The following is a 22,126-nucleotide window of genomic DNA, read 5'->3' as shown; positions in this document are numbered from 1 at the left end:
TTCCAAATATTTGTATAATTTCAAGTAATTTGTACAGACATAGTGAAAGCCTATTTTAGGCAGTGGAATTTAATATATATTTCTTGGTGAGCCTTTCACCTTTTGTGTAATTTTAGCCCTAATATTTTAACATTAAAATATTCAATGTTATAAAATGTTTTCATATTCATATGTTTGTGAACTGACAAACCATAAAACAAGAACATGTGTTTGAGATTCAAAAATATGCTGCACTGAGCTCTGCTTTCTAAAATAAGCTTTTAACTATTTTAAACATTTTTTAAAGTCATCTTTATTCTTACATATTTCAATTCATTGGTGAATTCAAAGCAACAGCTGTGTAACTCCCAGGGGTTTTCATATCTAAGTCCCTATAAGGAGCAGAGTAATTTAGTGCATTAATCAAAACTGGGAGTTGAATTCTAGAACTGAGTTTACCACAGCTTTGCTGAATGATCAAAGGTAAGGTACTTAATCTCTCTTAGTCTCAGTTTTCTCTTCTATGAGAACTTTGTACAAGTATGTTTTAAAAGCCATGAATTAAACCAATAAAAGATAGAGAAGTAACCTTTGAAGTAAGGGGGGAAAGGAAAGAAAATAATATATAAAGAGAAAGAGAAATTACTGTGTCCCAGGTACTGTATCAGATGATTTCCCTGTATCACCTCATGTAATCCTGAAAATAACTCTGTAAGTGAGGCTCTACCATTATCCCCGTTTTACAGATGAGGAAACGAGGAACAGGGAGGTTAAGCAATCAGGTCCGGCAGCTAGGATCTGAAGCCAGGCAGTCTGATTGTAGGGTCTTTGTTCTCAACCAGTGGTTCTTTCTACTTCGCAAAGAAAAACAAAAAGCAAACTCATCTTATTCTTAATTCTAGTTGAGCGCTGTGGCTCCCATAAAAGGCTAGCTTGATCATCTGTGTGAAAGGTGGGAAAATGTTCTACATATCTTAAAATATGAGCTATCAGTCATTATTAACATTATCGTTAAAGGCACAGAGACTTGGTATTTTCCAATTTAACATTCAAGGTTTCAAATACTAAAAAATAACCCTCAAATTCCAGGACCTATAGTAATTTGAACTTTTGCTGGGGTGCAGATTTAAACTACATTTGCTACGCAGTTCTGGGCAGGAATACTGCCAGTCTGGCCCTCCACCCAGGGTCAGGACTGCAATGTGGTTTTCTCCGCCTATTGTCCTGGGTACAGGGATGTGATGTGCTACCTGCATGGGTTTGGGGATTGCCAGCAATGCCAGGCAAAACTCTCAGGAATGTCAGGGGTCCTACTGCTTAAAAAAAGAAGAGGAAGAAGAAAAAAGGAAGCCTAGTGCGTAGTTGACACTAATAATAAATATTTGCCAATTAATTGTCACTGCTTCAACCCCTACTAGAATCCAGTCACCGTGTTGTTTTTGGGTGGCCAAAGCAGAGACCCAGCATGGAAGGGTCAGATTTCAGAGGAGCGTTCAAATCTTCAGTTTGCTACTCGCTGGCTGAGTGATCCTGGGCACTGTCCTCTGAACGTCAGCTAATCTGCCTATAAATTCAGGGAGATCTATCTATCATCTATCTATCTCTCTATCTATGTAATCTGAATCACTGAGCCATACACCGGAAACTAACATGACACTGTAAATCAACTAGACTTCAATAAAACAAACAACAACAACAAAAACCTGGGATACCTACCTCATAAGATAGTTGTGAGGATGGAATAAGAGAATACATGTAAATGCCTAGTCTCAGTACTTTACGTGCAGTTCCTCACTGAATCTGCATAACATGAAAATCACACAGTCACATGGTCCATGATCAGCACTGAATGCATGTTTGATATTATTACATAGTTACTCACATTCATTGATCTGACGAAGAGACGTTCTGTGCCAACTATGTGCTAGGTAGTCAGATCCCTCCCCTGAGGGGGCCTAGGCACTAGTAAGGAGGTTACAGTCTGGTTAACGTTAAGACTCACTCAGCCTTAAAATAATACTCCATTAATATCACCCCATGGGAATTAAGCTATTTTATATTTTCAGTTTAACTTTCTTGCTTGAGGATGGATTCAGTGACATTTAACCATCGAGTAATATGATAAAGGTCAATCAATGTAAATCCATACACTTCCATCATGGCTGGTGAAATAAAAATGGTCAGAGATTGATTTCTCATAAATGGGATAAAGCAGGATCCATATAATCTACCTCAGATAAGTGTGAGAGACACAAACATATCTTCAGTTTATTTAAGATACTTGGATTTATATTTAAATAAACAAAGGCTTGGTTAGATAAACACAGAAAATGTGGAAGAGCCACATTCATACTCCTAGGGAAGCCAACATTTTTTGCAATAAGTCAGTTGAATAACTATAAAAATCAGAAAGCTTAAGGAGATTTTTTAAACCCTCGAAACACTGTGCATCCAAGCAAAAGAGTCATGTAAACAAAACAAAACACCAAAGAACTCCTAAATATATTTTCAGACATGCACTGAGTTTTAGAAACAAAAATATAATTCGTAAAGTAAGGTAGTAAAGCCAGCTAATTATTAAGAATTTGAAAAATGCAGTAGAGGGAGGATAACCTGCTCTATCATTTGTTCCCTGTATTCCAATACTCACCCCAGTGAAGAAAAATTGCATGAAAGTACAGAAATGTATCAAAAAAAGAAAATCAAGTGGCCAACAAATATAGAAAAAGATGTGTAACATTACCATAATGTACAAAATACAAACAAAACCTGGCCAAGATTTTGTTTTAAAATGAGAATGTTTAATACTTCTGAAAATGCTATAAGATAGATGTCCTCCTATGTTACAGGAAGGAATGAAAATAAGTGTAAATTTTAGGAAATTTGGTAGTACATATACCAAGTCTTTAAGATGTTTATTCCCTTTGACCTGGTAATCCTAATTCTAGGAATCTATCCTAAGGAAATAATCAAAGATATAATTAAATAATTTCAGATCAGTTTTTTGTTTGATTTATTTTTCTAATCAAAAGGTTATTTCTAGTAGAGAAAATCTAAATACCCAGAAATAGAAATAAAGTGAAAATTTTTATGCAATAGCCATAGGATTAATTATACAATTATTAACAGGTTTTCAAAAGATATTTAGTGATATGGGAAAATGCTCATAGTATCATGTGAAATTTTTCAAAAGCAGGATATAAACGAGAAGTCTTATGCAGGGCTTCTCTGCAGAGCTGCACTTGGCTGTGGCTGGCAGAGCCCCCAGATACCGATGCAGGGATTTGGGAAATTGTGGGAAGGATTCTCACCTGCTCAAATATCTCTCTCCCACCCACTTGTCATGGGTCCTGAAATTCTACCACTGGTGAATCAATCATCTGAGTTAAGTCCTACCTTATCCCTGGAACTTAAAAAAAAAAAAAGCCCAAAGCGTGGAACAGCATAATAAGTCACAGTACCATCTCCATCTAAATTGGTTTATGACTTTCCTTCCTTCATTCTACCAACAAACATTTACTGGGCACCTAGAACGTGCAGGAAAGATGCCAGCCCTGGGACATGGCATCAAATTGGCCTCTGTTCTCAAGGAGTTCACAGGCTGGCAGTGAGGCAGGTACACAGACGATGACACGTAATAAAGCCTGTACAAGGAATAGATAAACAAGGTGCAAATGGAGTCTACCCCAGCAGAAGGCGTGGCTCCTGTCTACCTGAGGGAGTTGAGAAGACTTCGCAGGAAATGTGATGTGCATTTGAGCTAAGTCTTGTACAAAAGGAGGAGTGCAGTTTGCAAAGCGAAGGAAATAGGATAGGGGAGGCAAGGCAGCCAGAAGCCCTCAGAAAAATGCCAGCCTCCTGGGAGGGGCTTTCAGAGAGTGACCATGGTGCGCGGAGCTGAGTGAAGCAGGAGAGGCTGGGAGGGACACAGGACTGGTACCCTGGAAACATGGGCACATTCCCATGCAGAGGTGCCAAAAGGGAGAAGCACATTCCAGGAGAGGGTGCAAGTGAAACACTTGCCGACTCTGAAATTCTACCCAAGTGCGCTCTTCTTGTTCCCTCTTATTATTCAGATGCTGGCTCTCTATTGAAATCAGGTTACTGCCTTGCCTCTCTGGTTGCACTTCTAATCTCTAGAATCCAAGGCCACAGTTGGATGAAAATCTCATCCTCCTTAAACACATCTTCTGTCTGGTGATTGCAAATACCGTTTCAAAATAAAAATACTTGATGTATTTATTTTTACTGTTGAGCCTCACCGATTCTGAGAACCTAATGATTCATCTTATACTAAGGCAAATAAAATATATAAAATATACAATACTATATAGTACAGCTAGATTTTCAAACAAACAGGGGACAGAAAGACCATTTTAAAGGATACCAACAGGAAAAATATATTCTTGGTTAGTTTTGGACTTGAAGATTGGATTCTCCGTTTTACTTTGTTAACAAAAGAAAAATCCCACACTTTTAGGAAAACTCTGCCTCCTCTATCTTCCCCAATGCCCCCCTCCCTTCCATCCCCCTCAAGGCACAAGTTTTCTGACAGATCTGCTGTACCTGCCACATAAAAAACCAACTCAAGGCAGACCAACATCCCGAAGTGCAAAGCAAACTTTCCTTATTAGCGGTGCTGGCGAAAATCCTGGAAAGTGTAAGCGACACAAATTCCAAGAAAAAGACCAAAATATATCTCTGCAAAGCAGAACTTCCTTGTAACAAGATGTGTAAAATTCCTTTTTTTCCCCGCTTGGCTATTCTAACATAAGCTGAACTTATTTGTACAACGTTCCAAAGCAGACAAGGAAACACGCGTGCGCACACGTATAAAAACACACAAAGAAGACGTGCCTGAAGGCTGTGTGAGAGGGGGTGTTCCAAACCAGACCGACCGTGCGTGGCGTCCTTGCCCAGATGCATCTGACTTCAGGCTTGGGAATGTTAAACCAACACAAAAACAAGAGCCGGCGATGCGCGTGCTGGGCTGGGTGACAGAGGCAGCAAGCAAATACTGGGATTGTATTTCACCTGTTGCCACGGTTACCAAAACAGGGTGGATACTTGCAGAAAGAGAAAGAGAGAGAACTGGGAAGACAGTGCGTCCTAGGAGACTATCTGAATGTGTGTGTGTGGAGCCGCTGGTGAGGGTGGAGATGGGGAGAGCCCAGAGAGGGCCGATGGAAAGGGACGTTTCAATACCGCTTTGTGATGGGTGCTCAGAGAGCTCGGTCCCCACTTCACACCAGCACGAAGCAGATCTCCGAAAGCCCAAGTAAGATCCATGCGGTCCCAAAAATCACAGCAATGAGAAGTGGGAAGTTTACTTTTGCTTGGTGGCAGGCAAAATTAGGTCAGTTTGTACTGGGTGCCAAGAGAGGCAATACTTATCATGAATCCATGCTTTGGATAACCAAGCAGAATAGCTTAGTGGTCTCATGTCAAGACTCCCAAGTCTCAGGAAGAATGATAGAAACTGGACCCATTCCTTCAGGCATTCTGATGATGAACTTCAGTTCCCATTGGATATAAAAGGGAAAAGCTGCTTGACCCTCTTCTCCCCAGGTACTGACAACGCTTCAGGAAACACTCCCTTAGAAAATTCACTATCACAGCAACCAGCAGATGGCTTTCTGTCAAGTCCTGACTAGCACATGGAGAGTGAAGAGTACTATAAACTGAAAACCTGGAATCTGGGTCCTAATTCCCCTTCTTTTGCTAATTAGCTACGTGACCTCAGACCAGCTGTTAACTTGAACTTCAGACCTTTGTTTCTCAGAGGAAAGAATTTTGCCAATACAATCCTTTCCTGCTTTGGAATTTGGTGATTCATAAGCAATTGCTAATCTCTCAAATTCTCATTTGCAAAACAAATATAATCAAATGTATAATCCCAAGCGTTTGGGATCCTGATCAGCACGTGGAATGTAAATGCTGTAGGAATTTATTCTGTTCTGTGGAAATATAAATACATGGTTGCTAGCTCTTATCAGCGATCTCACCATCTAATCCCTTACATTGTACCAAAAAAACTCGACACAACATATTCCTAAATTAAACGTTCTACAGTTTAAATGGGTGAAGTGGTAATGGCATGTGAAAGTTCATACTTTGAGCCAAGAGAAAGGAGTCAGGGCTTCTATGAGCTCTTAGAGTTGTGTTGCTGCTTTTCGTTCTTCAATTCAGCAGTTGTCTTGGCCAGACAGAAATATGAATCAGCCTTCTCTCTGGTGTTTAGATGATGAGAACTAGAGAAGCTAGTAGTTAGGTGGCTGCGCCTAGCTATTAATTTGAGCTTCATCTTATTGATACTTTAACACCACTGAATTTCGCCTTTGTAAGAACTCGCTTTGATTGGGAATCAGTTATCATGGGGACTCCAGGGTCAGCCTGATATAGCAGGAACAGGACAAAAATCAAAGAAGACTTGGGCTCAGGGCCTGGTTATGCCACTGGATCATGCTGGAAAAGTCACTTCGAACCTCTCTGTGTCTATAAAATGAGGATAGTAATAATTCCCTGTTGACCTTAGAGAATTGCTATGAGGCTCCGAGGAGACAATGTACATGGAAGCACTTTGCAATTTGGAAAGTGCTCTACTAATATGAACTCATAGGACGATCATCCCCACTGCTGGCAAAACATTACGGTTTACGGTCGGGACCAAGGGCCCAATGCCTGGGTTCACATCCCAGCACCATATTTTACCAGCCTGTCTGTTCTTCACAAGTTACTCAACCTCTCAGTTCATTTATAAAATGAGATTAAGAACAGTACCTCCCTAAGCGTACTGTTTGGAGAATTAAATGAGATGATATATTGCAAGATGCTTAACATAATTTCTGCCACATACACAAGTGATTAATTACTGTTAACAATTATTATTTTCGACCATGGTGTTCTAAGAAGGCAAATTGCCCTTAAAATAAGATCCATCATACATATTAGTGACAGCTTAGATTTTCGTGATTGTTGTCATAGAATCTTACCTAATTCCTATCCACCTGCATATTGGACAGTGGTTTTTCACAGCACTGAGGGAGAATGATTCTGAAGGGTGGTCATCTTGGTTCAGCCCATCATCGCGTTTTGATCACTGGCTACAGGGACACATGGCTGCTGGCATGATTCAAAAGTTAATGAGAAGAGAGTGTCTGTCAAGTCAACAGCATTTCCTGCCTCTCCACAAAGCTTCTGAGAAGCAGACAGCCTATTTATTCACTGCCTTTTTATTCCTGGACACTTAGGAAGTGAAGCTGGGGATGATTAAAGCAAATAGGCAAATCGCAGAACTGCATTTCTCAAGAGTGCCAGAGAGATGTTACCTGGAGACTGTCTTTTCATGTGTATAAACTTTCCAGGCAACTCCATATGGAGCCAGGCTTCTCTGTGATTTATCTGTTGGACAGTGGGTGGCCAACGGGCACTGTAGGCATACAGTTATCCAGCTCGATAATTAGGGAGGGGAAAGGCAAACACAAACACACCCAGGTTGACATTCAAAACAAAGTAGAGATTTAACCATGGATTGCTCACTCTACCACCCCAGTTTTCTTGTCTGCCAATCTGCCAGGAGGAAACCATGAGCCAAAAAAAGCAGCACTGTTAGTAATTTATCAGTACAGCTGGTGGAAAAAGCACAATTCTGGATAGAAGCGTGAAGGCCTTTGTTGGAGCCCAGCCTTGTGTTTAAATGATGGCTTGATCTCCCAAAGTCTTTACCAGGTTTGGTGTCCTCACTTGTGAAATGAGGAATTGGGCAAGTTCTTCACTAAGTGCCCTCCATCTCTAAAAGGTCTTGACTCTCAATCCTTTTGGTTTCTTTCATTCATTCATTAGTGTATATATTTATGTATTCATTGAATAAACTGCAAACCTAACTGTGGATGAGGTATTGACAGTAGGTGACCAAAATACAGCACAATCAATCCACCACAGTGGAAGAAACAGCATTTAGTATTGATTGCCCTCAATTCCTAGGAGGGCAATGATATTCCAAGTTCTGTTTTCTAAGGAACAGACATACTGCTTTCGTCTCAAGGAAAAAATATGACGGATACTGCTTCTAGATGTCTTTCAAACACATCAAATGTCATCAGCTACTCTTTACAAGCTGAATACTTAGCTTAACATTTAACGCACTTTATCCTCTCCTTCTTAGCCCCACCCGTACCCCCGACTCACTCCATCTCACCCTCATTTCCAGGGCTAGGGTTTGGTTCCTTCTCATAATTTTAATTCAACTCAACTCAATGAAATTCAGTTCTCATTCATGGGGCCTTTCTCAGTACACGGAGCTTACACAATGCAGGGATTATTTTCGAGGAGCTTCCAATCAATCAAGTGGGGGAGACACACATGTAAAACAAGAAATGTCATGATTAAAATATGTTTGAATAGAGGCAGTGAGGCTGGAGCAGTCAGTGAAGCCACGGAGCTCTGGTTAAACCAAGAGGTAAGTTCCATACTAAACAACCACTCCACATTTTTTCCAGGTTATCTGGAGATCTAAACTATCCTTGCCATCCTTGTCTCCCGTTAGTATGTATATATAAATTCACCCAAAAAGGAATTTGATTTAATTATCTGGTTACTGATACCTGGAAGCTGTGTATTTTTATCAAAGGATCAATGTTGTGACGGAAAAGCTTTGTCATTAGAGTCTGAGACTTTAGCTTTTGCTAAGTGATGTGTCATTGGGCCAGTTTTTTAACCTCTTGGAGCCTCAGTTGCCTCAGCTGTAAAATGGGGACAATATCCCTGTTATGGGGCTGTCCTGAGAATAAAGTCAGGTCACAGCTCTACATACCTTCTCACTGGTATCAATACTTCCTAGGCTTCCTACCCCTATCCAAACTGAAGGTGGAATCTGGGCAGAGTGGCCAGAGCCCTCCATGAATTGTTGTTTATATGCCGTCCTCATTTTAATCAGTTCCAATATGAGAGTTGTCATCTCATCATTAATGAGACTCAAGACAGGTGTATGGACAAGTTCTCCCCACCCCTTATTTAGTTTCCAACCCTATTATTGACTTCTTTAAAAAGAAGAAAAGGAAAACCTTTTTCAAAGTTAGATAGAATTGGTCTAATTCTCACAGATAGAAATGAACACAAATCTACATAACTCTGAGAGCACCACATCCACATCATTGCAGAATCACTTGGCACCCAGCAAAGACTAGAAAAATGGGTCCCAGTCTGGTTTGCATTTCCTACCTGTTCTGTCTCCTTCCTCCCCTCTTCCACTTCTCTCTGCTCATCCTCCTCTTTCTCTCCCTCTCCCCTTTGAGTGTTAAAACTGTCCATCAGGTATCCAGTGAATTTCCTCCTAGCCAACCCCATTTTCAGGGAAGACACCCGCCGAGCCCAGGAATCTGGAAGGAAGAGCCTATCTCTCTGTGCGGTTAGAAAGATGGAAGGCTCTCACGGCTCTGAGTCTGCTCTGACCTCCAAACGAAACCCAATATGCACATATTCACTTGCATTGTGAAGTTATATGTTTCTTGGCTTAATTCTTCAGAAAAAGAGCCATAAAACTAAATTATTATCTGCCAGACTTATGATCAAATCAGCTTGGGCAGATGTGATTACAGTACATTGAAGTGCACTGCTTGATACTAATACACATTAGATCAAAAGAAGAACGTGTATGATTTTGATTTAAGATGTTGCAGGTTAATGCAAGATGGAGCTTACTGGGGACACCTATTTTGCTCTCTTCCACAACAGAGGTGACCGATTTGGGGCAAAGAAAATGGATGTCTTCTACTGAGCCATCACTCGTCAGACAGCTTCTAATAAAACTGTACCTGTAAAGCAATCCTGTCTACAGCTTTTGTCCACCTCGAGGACCTCTGAGTTTCCCCAGAGATTCAGGATGATGGCTTTTGTCAGTGGCCAAGAGGGAGTGTAAAGCGGACACTCTGACAGCACCATTCCCAGGAGACTAGGTCTGCAGCGTTGTGAGGTAGACAACACCTCCCAGGCAGCTCTCTGCTTTCTCTTGTGCTCTGAGAACACACCCCACACAGCGCCTTCATCACAATAGCCCATGTGTGACCTTTGGAAAAGTCCTTGAAAACAGCGAAACCAGAGTCTTAGTTGAAATCTGGAATCCATTCTAGTCTTACACAGGAAGAAAATTAGGCATACAACAACAAAGCCCATAGCTCTGAGAAACCTGGGGAGGCTCTGGCTGACATTAACATTGTGGAAGAGTTTTTTCCTTCTCTACTTTGTATTTTATAAAAAGCTTTTCATCTAAGAAAACCAAAGCTGCTAGAAAATCCTGTACGGTTAGTAGATGGCAATAACGGGTTTCTCCAGTGAATAAAGCAAGCAGAAATCAGAATAGGGACGCTCAGTAATGCATGAAAAGTCATTCACTTAACGCTTTTCCAAGCTACTAGGTAAACGCTCTTCTTCCAAAATATCAGTGGCCAATATTACAATTTTTCCCTTTGGATTAACAGTAATCCATATTTGTATTGGCAATACCCGGGTTAGGCGTGGGAGTTTGGAGCAGGGGGAAAAGCTGTATCTACTTCATGATACAGTTGGTTTGCCCAGACATCATGGATCTGGAAATATTCATTCACTTAGAACATGAATCAGCAGAGGAGTATGCCTGCTCAACATTTAACTCAACGAACATTTACAGGGTAACACTCTTTTTATAAGTACAGCCCAATTCTCCCTTTTGTCTCCTGCTGATGTCATTCACTATTAATCTGCCATATCATATGTTTTTATTTCATACATATAAATAACTAGAAACCTGTACTCCCTTTGGAAGCATTTTCCTTCTTTGCCAGCAAGAAGAGGGGTAGGACACTTCAGAGTCAAGTGGTGGCATAAAATCCAATGAAACTCAACTGCAGGGAAATTTGGTTTGGAATTGTGTTTTAGAATCTACCTCAAGTTTGTCTGGGAGGTCCCTCAAAAGGGATACAGACCCTGAACTAAACTAGGTGATTCAGAAATAATCCAGCTGGAGGAGTAGCATCTGATGCTTAGACCCAGAACACTTATTCAGACTCATGAATAACTTAATTTTATTTTTTTCTTAAGTACCGTCACAATTCATTTTTTATTTTCCTTTAAAAAAATGTAAATGGCATTACTCTGGTCTCCAAAACAGATGCCAGTTTGGACTTTACTCTGCCAGCAAGTATTTGGTTTGGCTCAGCAGGGCTTGAGTTGAAAAAATATTTGCCAATTCCAAAAAGATTTAACGAGCTTTGCTGAAGGTGCCGGTGCCATCTGGCACGTCACAGGGGCTGTGGCACAGCAAAGAGAACTCTCCCAACCACAGATTTTATTTGCTGAAGGTAGCCAACACTGGGAGTTCAGTTGCTTCCTTGGGCTGAGAAGCTGCAAGTGAAATGAGTGAAGTTTCCAAGAGAACGTGACCAAAGCAGGCGCCAAAAAAACTTGCTGCCATTGAAAACGAAGTCACTGGGTATTGATGGCTAATTTTCAGAGGTGTCAATAACATCCTCACCCCAGCCATTAGACAGGGTCCCTAACGCTGTCAGTCAGCAAACCAAATAAATCTCCAACTTCTAGCAAAAGCTATCTATCCGATATCAGATACTAAAAACTTTGCTGCAGTGTATTTTGTTGACATTTGATACCTTACTAACTGTGGTGTCAGAATTTGTACGAAAACTGAATGACCTACTTCAAGTAACTCCACTAAATATAACCAGCAAATTTACTTTATATGGCCAAGATCGACATGCATTGCTTTTATTAATATTTGGTAGAATAGAAATGCATGAATCTATCACTTTGATTGGAAGGACTGACCTTACTGCACATCAGTCTCATACGTTAAAAGTCACTGAAGTTGTCACCTGAAATCACACATTTCAGTATGAGCTGCAGTTACCCCGTGAGAAAACAAGGCAATGATCCTTTCAGCTCAATGTCACATCTGATGACTATAACAAAAACTGAAAAATATTTTCATAGTAGTATGTGCTTAAAAATCACATGTCTGTCTTGGTGGCCGTGGGGACAGGAAGAGTGGCATTGAAACTGTGACTACCTCGAAGGAGAGAAACTCTGGATTGTTTTTGCTAATTTCACTTTCTGAGCAAATATACACATACTTGGGTGCATAGCTCCTCAACTCTTATGGATTTCCCCAAACTTCCAAAAGTCCCTTTCACTAAGGCCACATGCTGGTCCAATGTTTGTTATATGAGCATCTGACGCCAAGGTTCAGTAACAAATAACCTCAAAGAGAGAGCCAAGCACTGCACAGCTTTTCCACAGAAAGACCTATTCACTGAAACAAAGACAGAGCCATCTACCTGACTTAACTGAAGTTTGGAAGTCAGAGCAGAAATCAAAAGAAAGAAAAAGTCATGAAATAACAAAAGGATGATTATAACTGTTATTTACCATTTTGGCTTCTGAATGCATTGGCTGGACTTGGGGAGAAGCACAGGCGTTGCTGAGATTTGGACCTTGCATTCCCAGGAGGTTGGAGTTCACTGACATTTGTCTCTCCATCTAAGAGAAAGGAAAGTAACAGGATCAGAAGTTTGAGAAAGGCAGTCTAGGTCATAGACAAAGCTGCATTTCTCTTTCAAATGTATCGTTTAGAATTTCTGTGAATAACTCCCGGCAAAGCCTGTGGTTTGCTGAAGGGTAAACAATATACTCCTGAGCCTTAAACTCAAGCACATCAAAGAATCATCCAAAGTTGCGCCTTCTAGAGAATACGCCCAATGCCAGAGAGAACTACGTGTTGTCATGGTAGATCATTTCCAAACAAAAGTATGCAATACTTCCACTTTTGCGAACACTCCAAATACTACTCATGATGCTTATTTTTATAGCTACACAGAATAACATACGCATAGAAAAATGCTGGAAGGATACAGAATATACCAAACGGTTATCTCAGGTTATCGGTGGCATTTTTGTTCACCCTAAGTTTTATACAGAAACGTGAATCATTTTAGCAATAAGAAAAAATTCATTTAAAAAGCCACCCTCTTAAAGATGACGTGTCTTCCTGTCTCTCCAACTCATGACCACAATCAAAATGATCCAGCGAGGTATCTGAGCTGCTGCCCCGGAACATCTTTCTCTTCCCTGTTAACCGTGTCTGACTACACAGGAGCAGTTTTAGGCCTCACAGCAGGGCTAGGGCTCTGGAAAGGTGAAGAAAGCAGTCAGGGTGCTGAAGACTCGCGATCAACGCCCCCCACTGTCCTGCTGGCCTGCCCTAGTGTCTATAGAATTAACATTCAAATATCTGAATTGAGTTCTGGCTTTTTTTTTTTTTTGGTAACATCTTTATCGGAGTATAATTGCTTTACAATGGTGTGTTAGTTTCTGCTTTATAACAAAGTGAATCAGTTATACATATACATATGTTCCCATATCTCTTCCCTCTTGCGTCTCCCTCCCTCCCACCCTCCCTATCCCACCCCTCTAGGTGGTCACAAAGCACCGAGCTGATCTCCCTGTGCTATGCGGCTGCTTCCCACTAGCTATCTATTTTACGTTTGGTAGTGTATATGTGTCCATGCCACTCTCTCACTATGTCCCAGCTTACCCTTCCCCCTTCCCGTATCCTCAAGTCCATTCTCTAGTAGGTCTGGGTCTTTATTCCCATCTTACCCCTAGGTTCTTCATGACTTTTTTTTTTTTTTCTTTGAGGCTATTTATATTTTAGCATACGGTATCTGTTTTTCTCTTTCTGACTTAACTTCACTCTGTATGACAGACTCTAGGTCCATCCACCTCACTACAAATAACTCAATTTCGTTTCTTTTGTCTCCGGGGCGCGTCCCTGTTAAAAAGTAAATACAGCAAAATCTCTATTTCAGTCAAGGAAGGGTGCGTCTGATTCAAATTTTCTGTTTAGTAGAAAATTAGCACTTTTTGAAGAACTAGAATAATGCTTAATAAATACTTAATACTGAAATCCCACAGAAAATAATTCGACTTTCCTCAGGGGGGAAATAGTTTCTTCAATGCAGGAGTTTTTCCATTTGCCAAAGGATGGAAATGAAAACAATGGTTGGAAATTTTAGGGAACCAGGTTTCTGCTCAGTTAGCCTAAGTAGTCTTAGAAAATACAGAGTTCCTTATCACTGGAGTTTGTCAAAGTGCGGAGGATGGAAACCTCACAGACAAGAGTTGAGAGTAATAGTTGAAATAAACGACCCTTTACCATTGTTGGGATTCTATCAATTCCTGCTGTGTCCACCCCAAGGGCAGGGGTGGGGTGGGTATAGTTGTGACACCCATGTGTGGATTAGCAGAGGTGCCTGCCTTAAAGCCTCTCATGAATGACTGGGGCACATTTCCTGTCACAGCAAAGCACCATCAGCCTTACCTTGGCCAGAATTATCTTACCAGTTATCTAGCAATGTATGAATATGTGAAATTGTTTCCAAAGGAGCTACTTAATGAAGGAGAACTTTCTAGAGCACTCTAGCAAAACCTTTTGCAGCACCAATTCAACAAAATAAAATAGAGTTGTCCCTCAGTATCCTCTGGGGATTGGTTTCAGGACCCACCTCTGATACCAAAATCCAAGGATGCTCAAGTCCCTTATATAAAATGGCATAGTAACTGCATAAAACTTACACACATCCTCCCTTATACTTTAAATCATCTCCAGATTACCTATAATACCTAATACAATGTAAATACTATGTAAATAGTTGCCAGCACTTGGCAAATTCAAGTGATGTTTTCTGGAACTTTCTGGTATTAAAAAATATATTTTCAGTCCATGGTTGGTTGAATCTGCAGATGTGGAACCCACAGGTATGGAGGGCCAACTGTATTCACTCTCATATTCCTCTAAACCTCCAGGCAGCCTGGGTAGTCTAATTTTTTAAATTATTTTTTAAAATCATGGCAAAATATACATAATATAAAATTTACCATTTTAACTCTTTTTACATGTACAGTTCAGTGTCATAAAGTACATTTGTATACTCTCATTGTTAAGTCACGGAGATTTCTCTAAAAAATGCTTATTACTTTATAACTCCCACTTCCAGAGGCTAGGGGATAGGAGAGTCGGAACAGGATTCAACACTTTATTCCAATTAGTGACCTTCTCCTAGAGGGAAATCAAGTCCAAAGGAGCTTCTGCTTTCAGTTTCCTAAAGGAGGATGGTTCAGAAGGACACATGATTATCCAGGGTTTTCCATCATGCTTTGTAGCCATCATGTTCTACAAAGAAGTGAGAGTAGCCTGCTTGCCGCCTCTTGATCCAGAGTCAGCCACGCTTCCCACTTTTCAGAAAAATTACAGTCTAGGACCGTTTCTACCTTATGACTGACAAATTAAACAGAATACTGAAAACAGGCTGATTTTCCGATCTTAAAAAATTGCATTTTTCCACCTAAGTAATTATAGGGGGTTAGCAAGAGCCTCTTTAAAACAACCATTTGGTGCTTTGTGCTAATAACGCTCTGCCCATGAGTGTGGCTTTAATGAGTGGACTAGAATTAAAGAGGTCAGAAGATGGGAGTGGCTTTGCTAAACACTAAGCGACACTGAGCACTGTAGGTAAAACATCCAGGTAAAGGATATCACCTTTTTTTGAGCTTCTCCTTTTCCCTTGAAACAAACTGGAAAACAGGAGCTAAAATGTCTGCAGTTCACTGGGCTTTTGTAATTATAAGTGGGTGTTTGTATTCCCAAATTATTTCAGCATTTGACTTTCAAGATCAGAAATCACGACCCAGTGAAGTGCTGGAAGCCAGTGCCTGCCTTTTTCTTCACCACATGCCAGCATCTAGCACAGAGCTTGCTCCACAGCAGGTGCTCAACAAAATTTTACGAAATAAATGAATGAATGAACAAATTCATCATTTGTTTCTGACCTAGAGCTTTGTGAAATATGTAGCCTGACAGCGTGCACTACAGATCAGTTAAGAATCTCAGCTTCGGGCTTCCCTGGTGGCACAGAGGCTGAGCATCTGCCTGCTAATGCAGGGGACACGGGTTCGAGCCCTGGTCTGGGAGGATCCCACATGCCACAGAGCAACTAGGTCCGTGAGCCACAATTACTGAGCCTGCGCGTCTGGAGCCTGTGCTCCGCAACAAGAGAGGCCGCGATGGTGAGAGGCCCGCGCACCGCGATGAAGAGTGGCCCCCGCTTGCCACAACTGGAGAAAGCCCTCGCAAAGAAACGAAGACCCAACACAGCAAAAATAAATAAATTAATTAATAAACTCCTACCCCCAACATCTAAAAAAGAAAAAGAATCTCACCTTCACCTACAGACATAAACTAATCTTTTATGCCACAGAAAGCATGACTTCTCAGGGCAAGAACTCTACGGAAAGACCACACTTGACAAGCCAAAATTACAGTGCAAGGGCTGGCGACTTGATAATAAGGAAGAAAAGGCCCAGATTTCTAGGGCCTAGAACTCTTAGCATATGCTTTTAGATACCTTGTGTTAATTTTCTTGAGCTACATTAGTGTCACACCGAATCACGATTTCCCAACCTTGGCACTACTGACATTTGGGGCCAAATAATTCTTTGTCGTCATAACTATCCTGTGTATTGTAGAATGTTTAACAGCATCCCTGGCCTCTACCCACTAGATGCCAGTAGCACTTCCCCAAAGTTGTGACAAGCAACAGTGTCTTCAGATATTGCCAAATAACCCCTCGGGTAAAAAACTGTCCACAGTTGCGAATCACTGCTCTAGACTGACCCTATTTTCATGACAGCTGTACACATCGCTGACATGGGTTTGGGAACTCCTGACTCTCTTTATCTACACTGGCTCTTTACCATGTACCTGATCCTTTGCTTCTATTCTGAAGCATCAACATTTTTTAAAAATTTCAAGTGTATTGACTTCTCTGTTAAAACTTTAAAGACTCTCTTTTTTTTGATGTGGACCATTTTTTTTTTTTTTAAGTCTTTATTGAATTTGTTACAATACTGCTCCTGTTTTATGTTTTGGTTTTTTGGCCACGAGGCATGTGGGACTCTTAGCTCCCCGACCAGGGACCGAACTCGCACCCCCTGCGTTGGAAGGCGAAATCTTAACCACTGGACCACCAGGTAAGTCCCAAAGACTCTCTTTCTTTTCAACTCCTCTATTATTTCAAGTTGTACAATGAAGTGATGTGGTAGAAACCAGTGCCAGGCACGCTTTTCTCTGGGTCTTTTCAGCCTAAATGTCCCACCTTTGCCCCTGGGAATGGAACACAGTTGAGTCAAATGGGGAAAAAAAGGTCATTGTAGTGATATTTTTCTGGACAATGCATAGAATTCCTGAAAGGAAACTATTTTGGACAAGAAGGATTTAAAGCCTGGATGAAGATGGCTTGTGGTAGAAGTCTCCATGCAATTAGTGGGGTTGAAAGAAACCCAGGATCACAGCATTGGTGGTGCTGTTTTCCTTTACCTAAAGATGTTTAAGGTGAGTGGTGCAGGTAAAGTCAGTCAGCTCACTTGTCCTTCTGACCCAGTTTTGCCAAGAACCTTTCTAGCCTGAACTACCTGATACTTACAGTGGGCAGGTCCATGTCTCTACAATTGGGCCACCAAGGCTTTCTCCACCCCGCTGCTTCCACTTGGATAAATGAGCAAATTGCTCATCCTGGGATGATCTGGGCTGTTCAGCATGAGGTGAGTGTGCATCCTAGTCACGACTCTTCCCTTACAAGCTGTGTGACATTTGACAAATCCCTTCAATGTCTGACTCTTCAGCTTTTATTGGTAAAATAAGTATATCAATAATGACTGCGATCATATTCCCACAGGACTGCTGTGAGGACAAAATGAAACAGCAAATGTAGACAGTTCCTTAGAATGCTAAAAATGCTCTGCAAAACATTCCTGATATCATTGTGGGAGGGTTTTAATTGAATTGTCATATCACCTCTAAGGCTTTTCAGAACCCTTGTGGCCCTGTAAATCGTAACACCAGCCATGTACACCGAAGCACAATGTCAGGGAGGATGACGATGTACAGGGTGGGGATCCCGCGCGGCAGGAGAGCAAGGTTTGCTCTGAAACAGTCTGTATCTGCATTCTACATGAATCTGTTGTTTTCAGAAGGGGCCGTATAATATCATGTACGCGTGTAGACTCGGGAAGGGGCAGTATAATATCATGTACGCATGGAGACTCAGGAGCCAGACCACCTGGATTTAAATCCTGATTCTGTCACTCACTAGCTCTTAGTGACTTAGTCACTTAACCAAGTTCCTTAGCCTCCTGTGCCTCAGTTTCCTCATCTGCAAAATGAGGGTAATAACAGTGCATACCTCAGAGGTTTGTTGTGAGAGGGAAAGGAGAGAATGTACGGATCATGTAGTGGTTGAGAGAGAATTCCTGGGTTCAAAACTCAGCTACTCTGCTTCTCAGCCAAGCAAGCTACTTACCTTACTTTCTCCATTCAGAAAAATGGGATCATATTAGTACCTACCTGAGAGGGTTGTTTCACATGTTGATGAAGTGCTTAGAGAGTGACTGGCACATGGTAAAAGCCCTCAATAAACGCTGCTAACGTGATTAACAGAACACGATACACACGGATACGTGTTAGCAGTTATTATGTACCATCATTATTATTGTTATTATTCTAATTATCACTCTGAGTCCTGGCTAGACCACTCATTGGCAATTTAATGACACTCTGTATGTAGCCCAAGCTATAGGCTTTGGAGTAGTCATAAAATCCCGTGTCCCTGGACAAATTCCATTCCCTGGGTACGACAAGCTCACTTGTCACCAGCAGGAAGATGGAACCATGCCTCATTAGGGAAGCACTGTAGGATGGAGAAGCCAGCAAGATGCCCAGGGATGCACAGCGAGGCACTCAAAGCAAACTGGCACCCAGCTCAACTCTCCATCCAGAAGAAGCCACTTTCTTCCCTGTCAGCTTAGATCTCAGCTCTTCCTGTACTCTTTCAAATGGGGCAACCAAGGCAGAGGTCAGAAGCACTTACTGGCATCAAGACGGCGGAAGAGCCCGGCATTGTAGGGTTGGGCAGGGTCCCTGGCATGGAGGCTGGCATGGGCTGTCTCTGTCTGTTGTGAAGATGGAGCAGAGAAGATAGAGAGCCTGGGACAGGCCTGGGAACAAAAAAAAAGAAAAAATAGCAAACATTATTCTCAATGCCCTGATCAGGGGATTCACTGCCTGTTTCCCATGTCCAGAGCCAGCGGGGACAACACCATTACATGAGCAGCAGATCAGATCCCCTGATGGGAGCCACATAATTAAGGATATTAGGGAAATAATAACAAATGAAATACAAGCCTGGCTTCCTTTGCTACTTCCCAGTTCATTTCCTGACCTCTGTTATCTAACTGATATTCAATAGACAACACGCCGGTAAATCTCCTACAACCCTTGCATCTCAGGAAAGGGACCTGGTGGTGAAATCCTGTGTGTTTACTCTGAAGCCTCTGCCCTCTGGAGGACCTTAGAGCCTGAGATCTGTGTACATTTGTTTTATCCACACTCTCTCACACCTCTGCCTGGAAGCCTGCCTGGCTTTGCTCTGGATATACTTTCACTATCCGGATTTGCAGAGCCAACTTCATTCATAATTTCCCAATAGAAATCCATTTTGACTTCTTCACAGTTCTCTACTTTGAGTGGAAAAAAAAACCCCAACAAAGCCAGGTCACAAACCAAAGTAGCTAGATTATGGTTCACAGCAATGCAACGAGCCTTTCTCAAGGCGAGTCTGGAGCCCAGCCCCCAATTACCAATCCCTCATTTCATAATAGCTCGAGGTGTTAGGCTGTTTGACAGAAACTGATTTCGGCCTGACCTGTAGAACTTGGGTAAGCATTCCTTGGGGGAGTACACAGTTCTTTTGCTTCAATTTGCCAGAAAAAAATTTACGGGTCTTAAATTGATTTAATGAGCCAGGGAATATGGGACTGAGGGAAAAGGGGAATTATTTGTGTTTATTAAAAATGGCAAACAAGTGACCTCCTTGGCTAGATTCTCAATCTCCTAATGCTCTTGCTCTGGGGAGCTGTATAAATGTCAAACCATCGAAGTAAAGACTTAACAACAAACAAATACAACAAAACAAACAAATAAACAAACACCCTTCAGGACCTCTGAGTCTTCCATGTTAAACCATCTTATCCTGAATGCCGTGATAGAAACTTGTGCTTCCCAAATTAATGTATTTTCTAAAAAAAAAAAAAAAAAAAAAAAATCCCTCATGCTAAGCGCTGGGTAAGGATTGCCGAGAGATGTTCTCTGCAGGCCAACGCCTTCCTGTGTTTCAGGGAAGGGTAGCATGAAGAGCCTCTTCTTTGGAGCTCATTTGCCTCCCATGGGTGACTCATGGAGCCTAAACTGGGAAAAAGAACGCCAAGATATTCTTCCTTCCCATTGCTGTTACGATTCCAAAGAAGATTAAGTTTTCTGTTCTTTTCGCCTGAAAGGTCCCTTGGAAACATAGCTTGCTATCAGAGTCACACACGTCATAGAAGGATTAGTCCTAGATTAGTCCTAGATTTATGTTTAGGGAGTTGTGTATATGAAAATAAAAAATATATATATAAAACCTTTACACAGAGTTTACGGAGATGTACACAAATTACAACCAGTTCTATTAATAGAATGTGTGTGAGTGATTACATAGATCGGCTAATATAAGAAGCTTGTAACAATGAAATGAGTGTTTTCAGAAAAGCAAATGAAGTCCTATGGGTATTTCTTGGCATGTACCCTTGGGACCTCTGGAGTATGGATGAACAGTAAGGATTAGTAAGGCCTTTGAAGGCCCTTCAGCTTTTACAATTCTAGGAAATTGCTGGTTTCAACTGCTCCAAAATTCTGTAGTTGTAATGTCACTAGGTCTTAAAGTCTATGTCATTCAGAGGTGAAGAGCTCAGTCAGAGAGGTATAAAATGCTGCTCAGTCATCAGACATTTGTTTTGTATTCTCTAGTCTTAATGTTTTGTTTGGGACCTTTGCTGAAAAGAAAATAGCTATATATCAAAGTACAGAATATTTAATAATGGTCAGTTCCTCTAAGTACAAGATTAATAATCTGAACTCCCCACTTTCATAATGAAACCCTACAGATAGTTAATTATCCATCCAACCATTCATCTAAAGATATCCACATAGATAGAGACAGACAACTATACATACATGCATGCATATAGATACATAAATCTATACATACATACAGTCTTCTACCATATATGTGTTCCCCTAGTCACCAGAGGTAATGCTTTGAGTGCAGACAGTTAGGGACACGTAAAAACTGTTATAGGAAAGACAACTAAAAATATTTGATTATGTTGATGAGCAGTATCACGCTCATAAACGAGGGCAACACATTATCATCATCTATATTTTGTTCCCAACATTTTAATGGTAACCTTGGTTATCAGTTTTTATTGATGGGTTATTTTTTTAAAAAGAAATCAATTAAACAACTTAATGGTGATGTAAATGAAGACGCAAAAGTAATTAAATTTAAAACAAGTTTTTGTTCTTCCCCAAACTGTAGAAAACTCCCAGTTGTATAGAATAATTGGGGAATAGTATGTTTCATTTAATTCAATGTTCTTATTAGATCAGTTATTTCCACACCATGCATAGGTCTCCTAGATTTTAAAATATCAAGTATTCCCTCATTAATTAAGAAAATCTTTCAGGGTACTGGGTTCCCTTGGGATTATAATAATAATTACTAATGATACCAATCAGACCAATTAGCAACGTATACTTGGAGGGAAAAATGGTTATTACAGAATGCTGTATGTTTGAATTCTGAATAATTTTGAATTATTGTTTTACCCAGATTCTGTAAATAATTTCCCCAACTCCACCTGCAAAACCAATGGAGTTTTCTAGGCTTCTTGCTTAGGTTTTTAAAACTACAAAAACTGCAAAAACAAAAATCTATGGCTACCCATCACTAGATACACAAAGGACTAGAATGGGGTTATTATGTAGCTTGGCCGGAGAAATAATCATTTGTCCAGAATATTCAGACCACTGAAGCAAGAACGGTATTGGAATACTTGCATTAATTGTCTAATTCCCTTTGTGCATGTAGAAATAATAATTATTTAATACATTGCATAAAATTTTTTATATTGCACTTATACATTGCTTCATACTTTTCTAAATATGTTCATC

The 22,126-nt window shown here is 40.8% G+C and overlaps 1 protein-coding gene across 3 annotated transcripts in view; it reads right to left on the bottom strand.

Moving 5' to 3' along the window:
* The window catches only part of CREB5 (cAMP responsive element binding protein 5), a 405,433-nt gene that overhangs the window by 84,540 nt on the left and 298,767 nt on the right, over nucleotides 1–22,126 (bottom strand). For all 3 annotated transcript variants that reach the window (XM_007466089.1, XM_007466090.1, XM_007466091.1), the window contains 2 exons: nucleotides 18,948–19,074; nucleotides 12,394–12,504 (listed from right to left, as the gene is read on the bottom strand). In XM_007466089.1, the coding sequence (XP_007466151.1) occupies nucleotides 12,394–12,504; nucleotides 18,948–19,074 (238 nt within the window). The remainder of the gene's footprint in view (nucleotides 1–12,393; nucleotides 12,505–18,947; nucleotides 19,075–22,126) is intronic.

Source organism: Lipotes vexillifer, unplaced genomic scaffold (genome assembly GCF_000442215.2).
Source record: "Lipotes vexillifer unplaced genomic scaffold, Lipotes_vexillifer_v1.1 scaffold150, whole genome shotgun sequence".
NCBI lineage: Eukaryota > Metazoa > Chordata > Mammalia > Artiodactyla > Lipotidae > Lipotes > Lipotes vexillifer.
The sequence above is the reverse complement of the archived record's forward strand: the minus strand, read 5'-3'. Positions and strand labels throughout refer to the sequence as shown.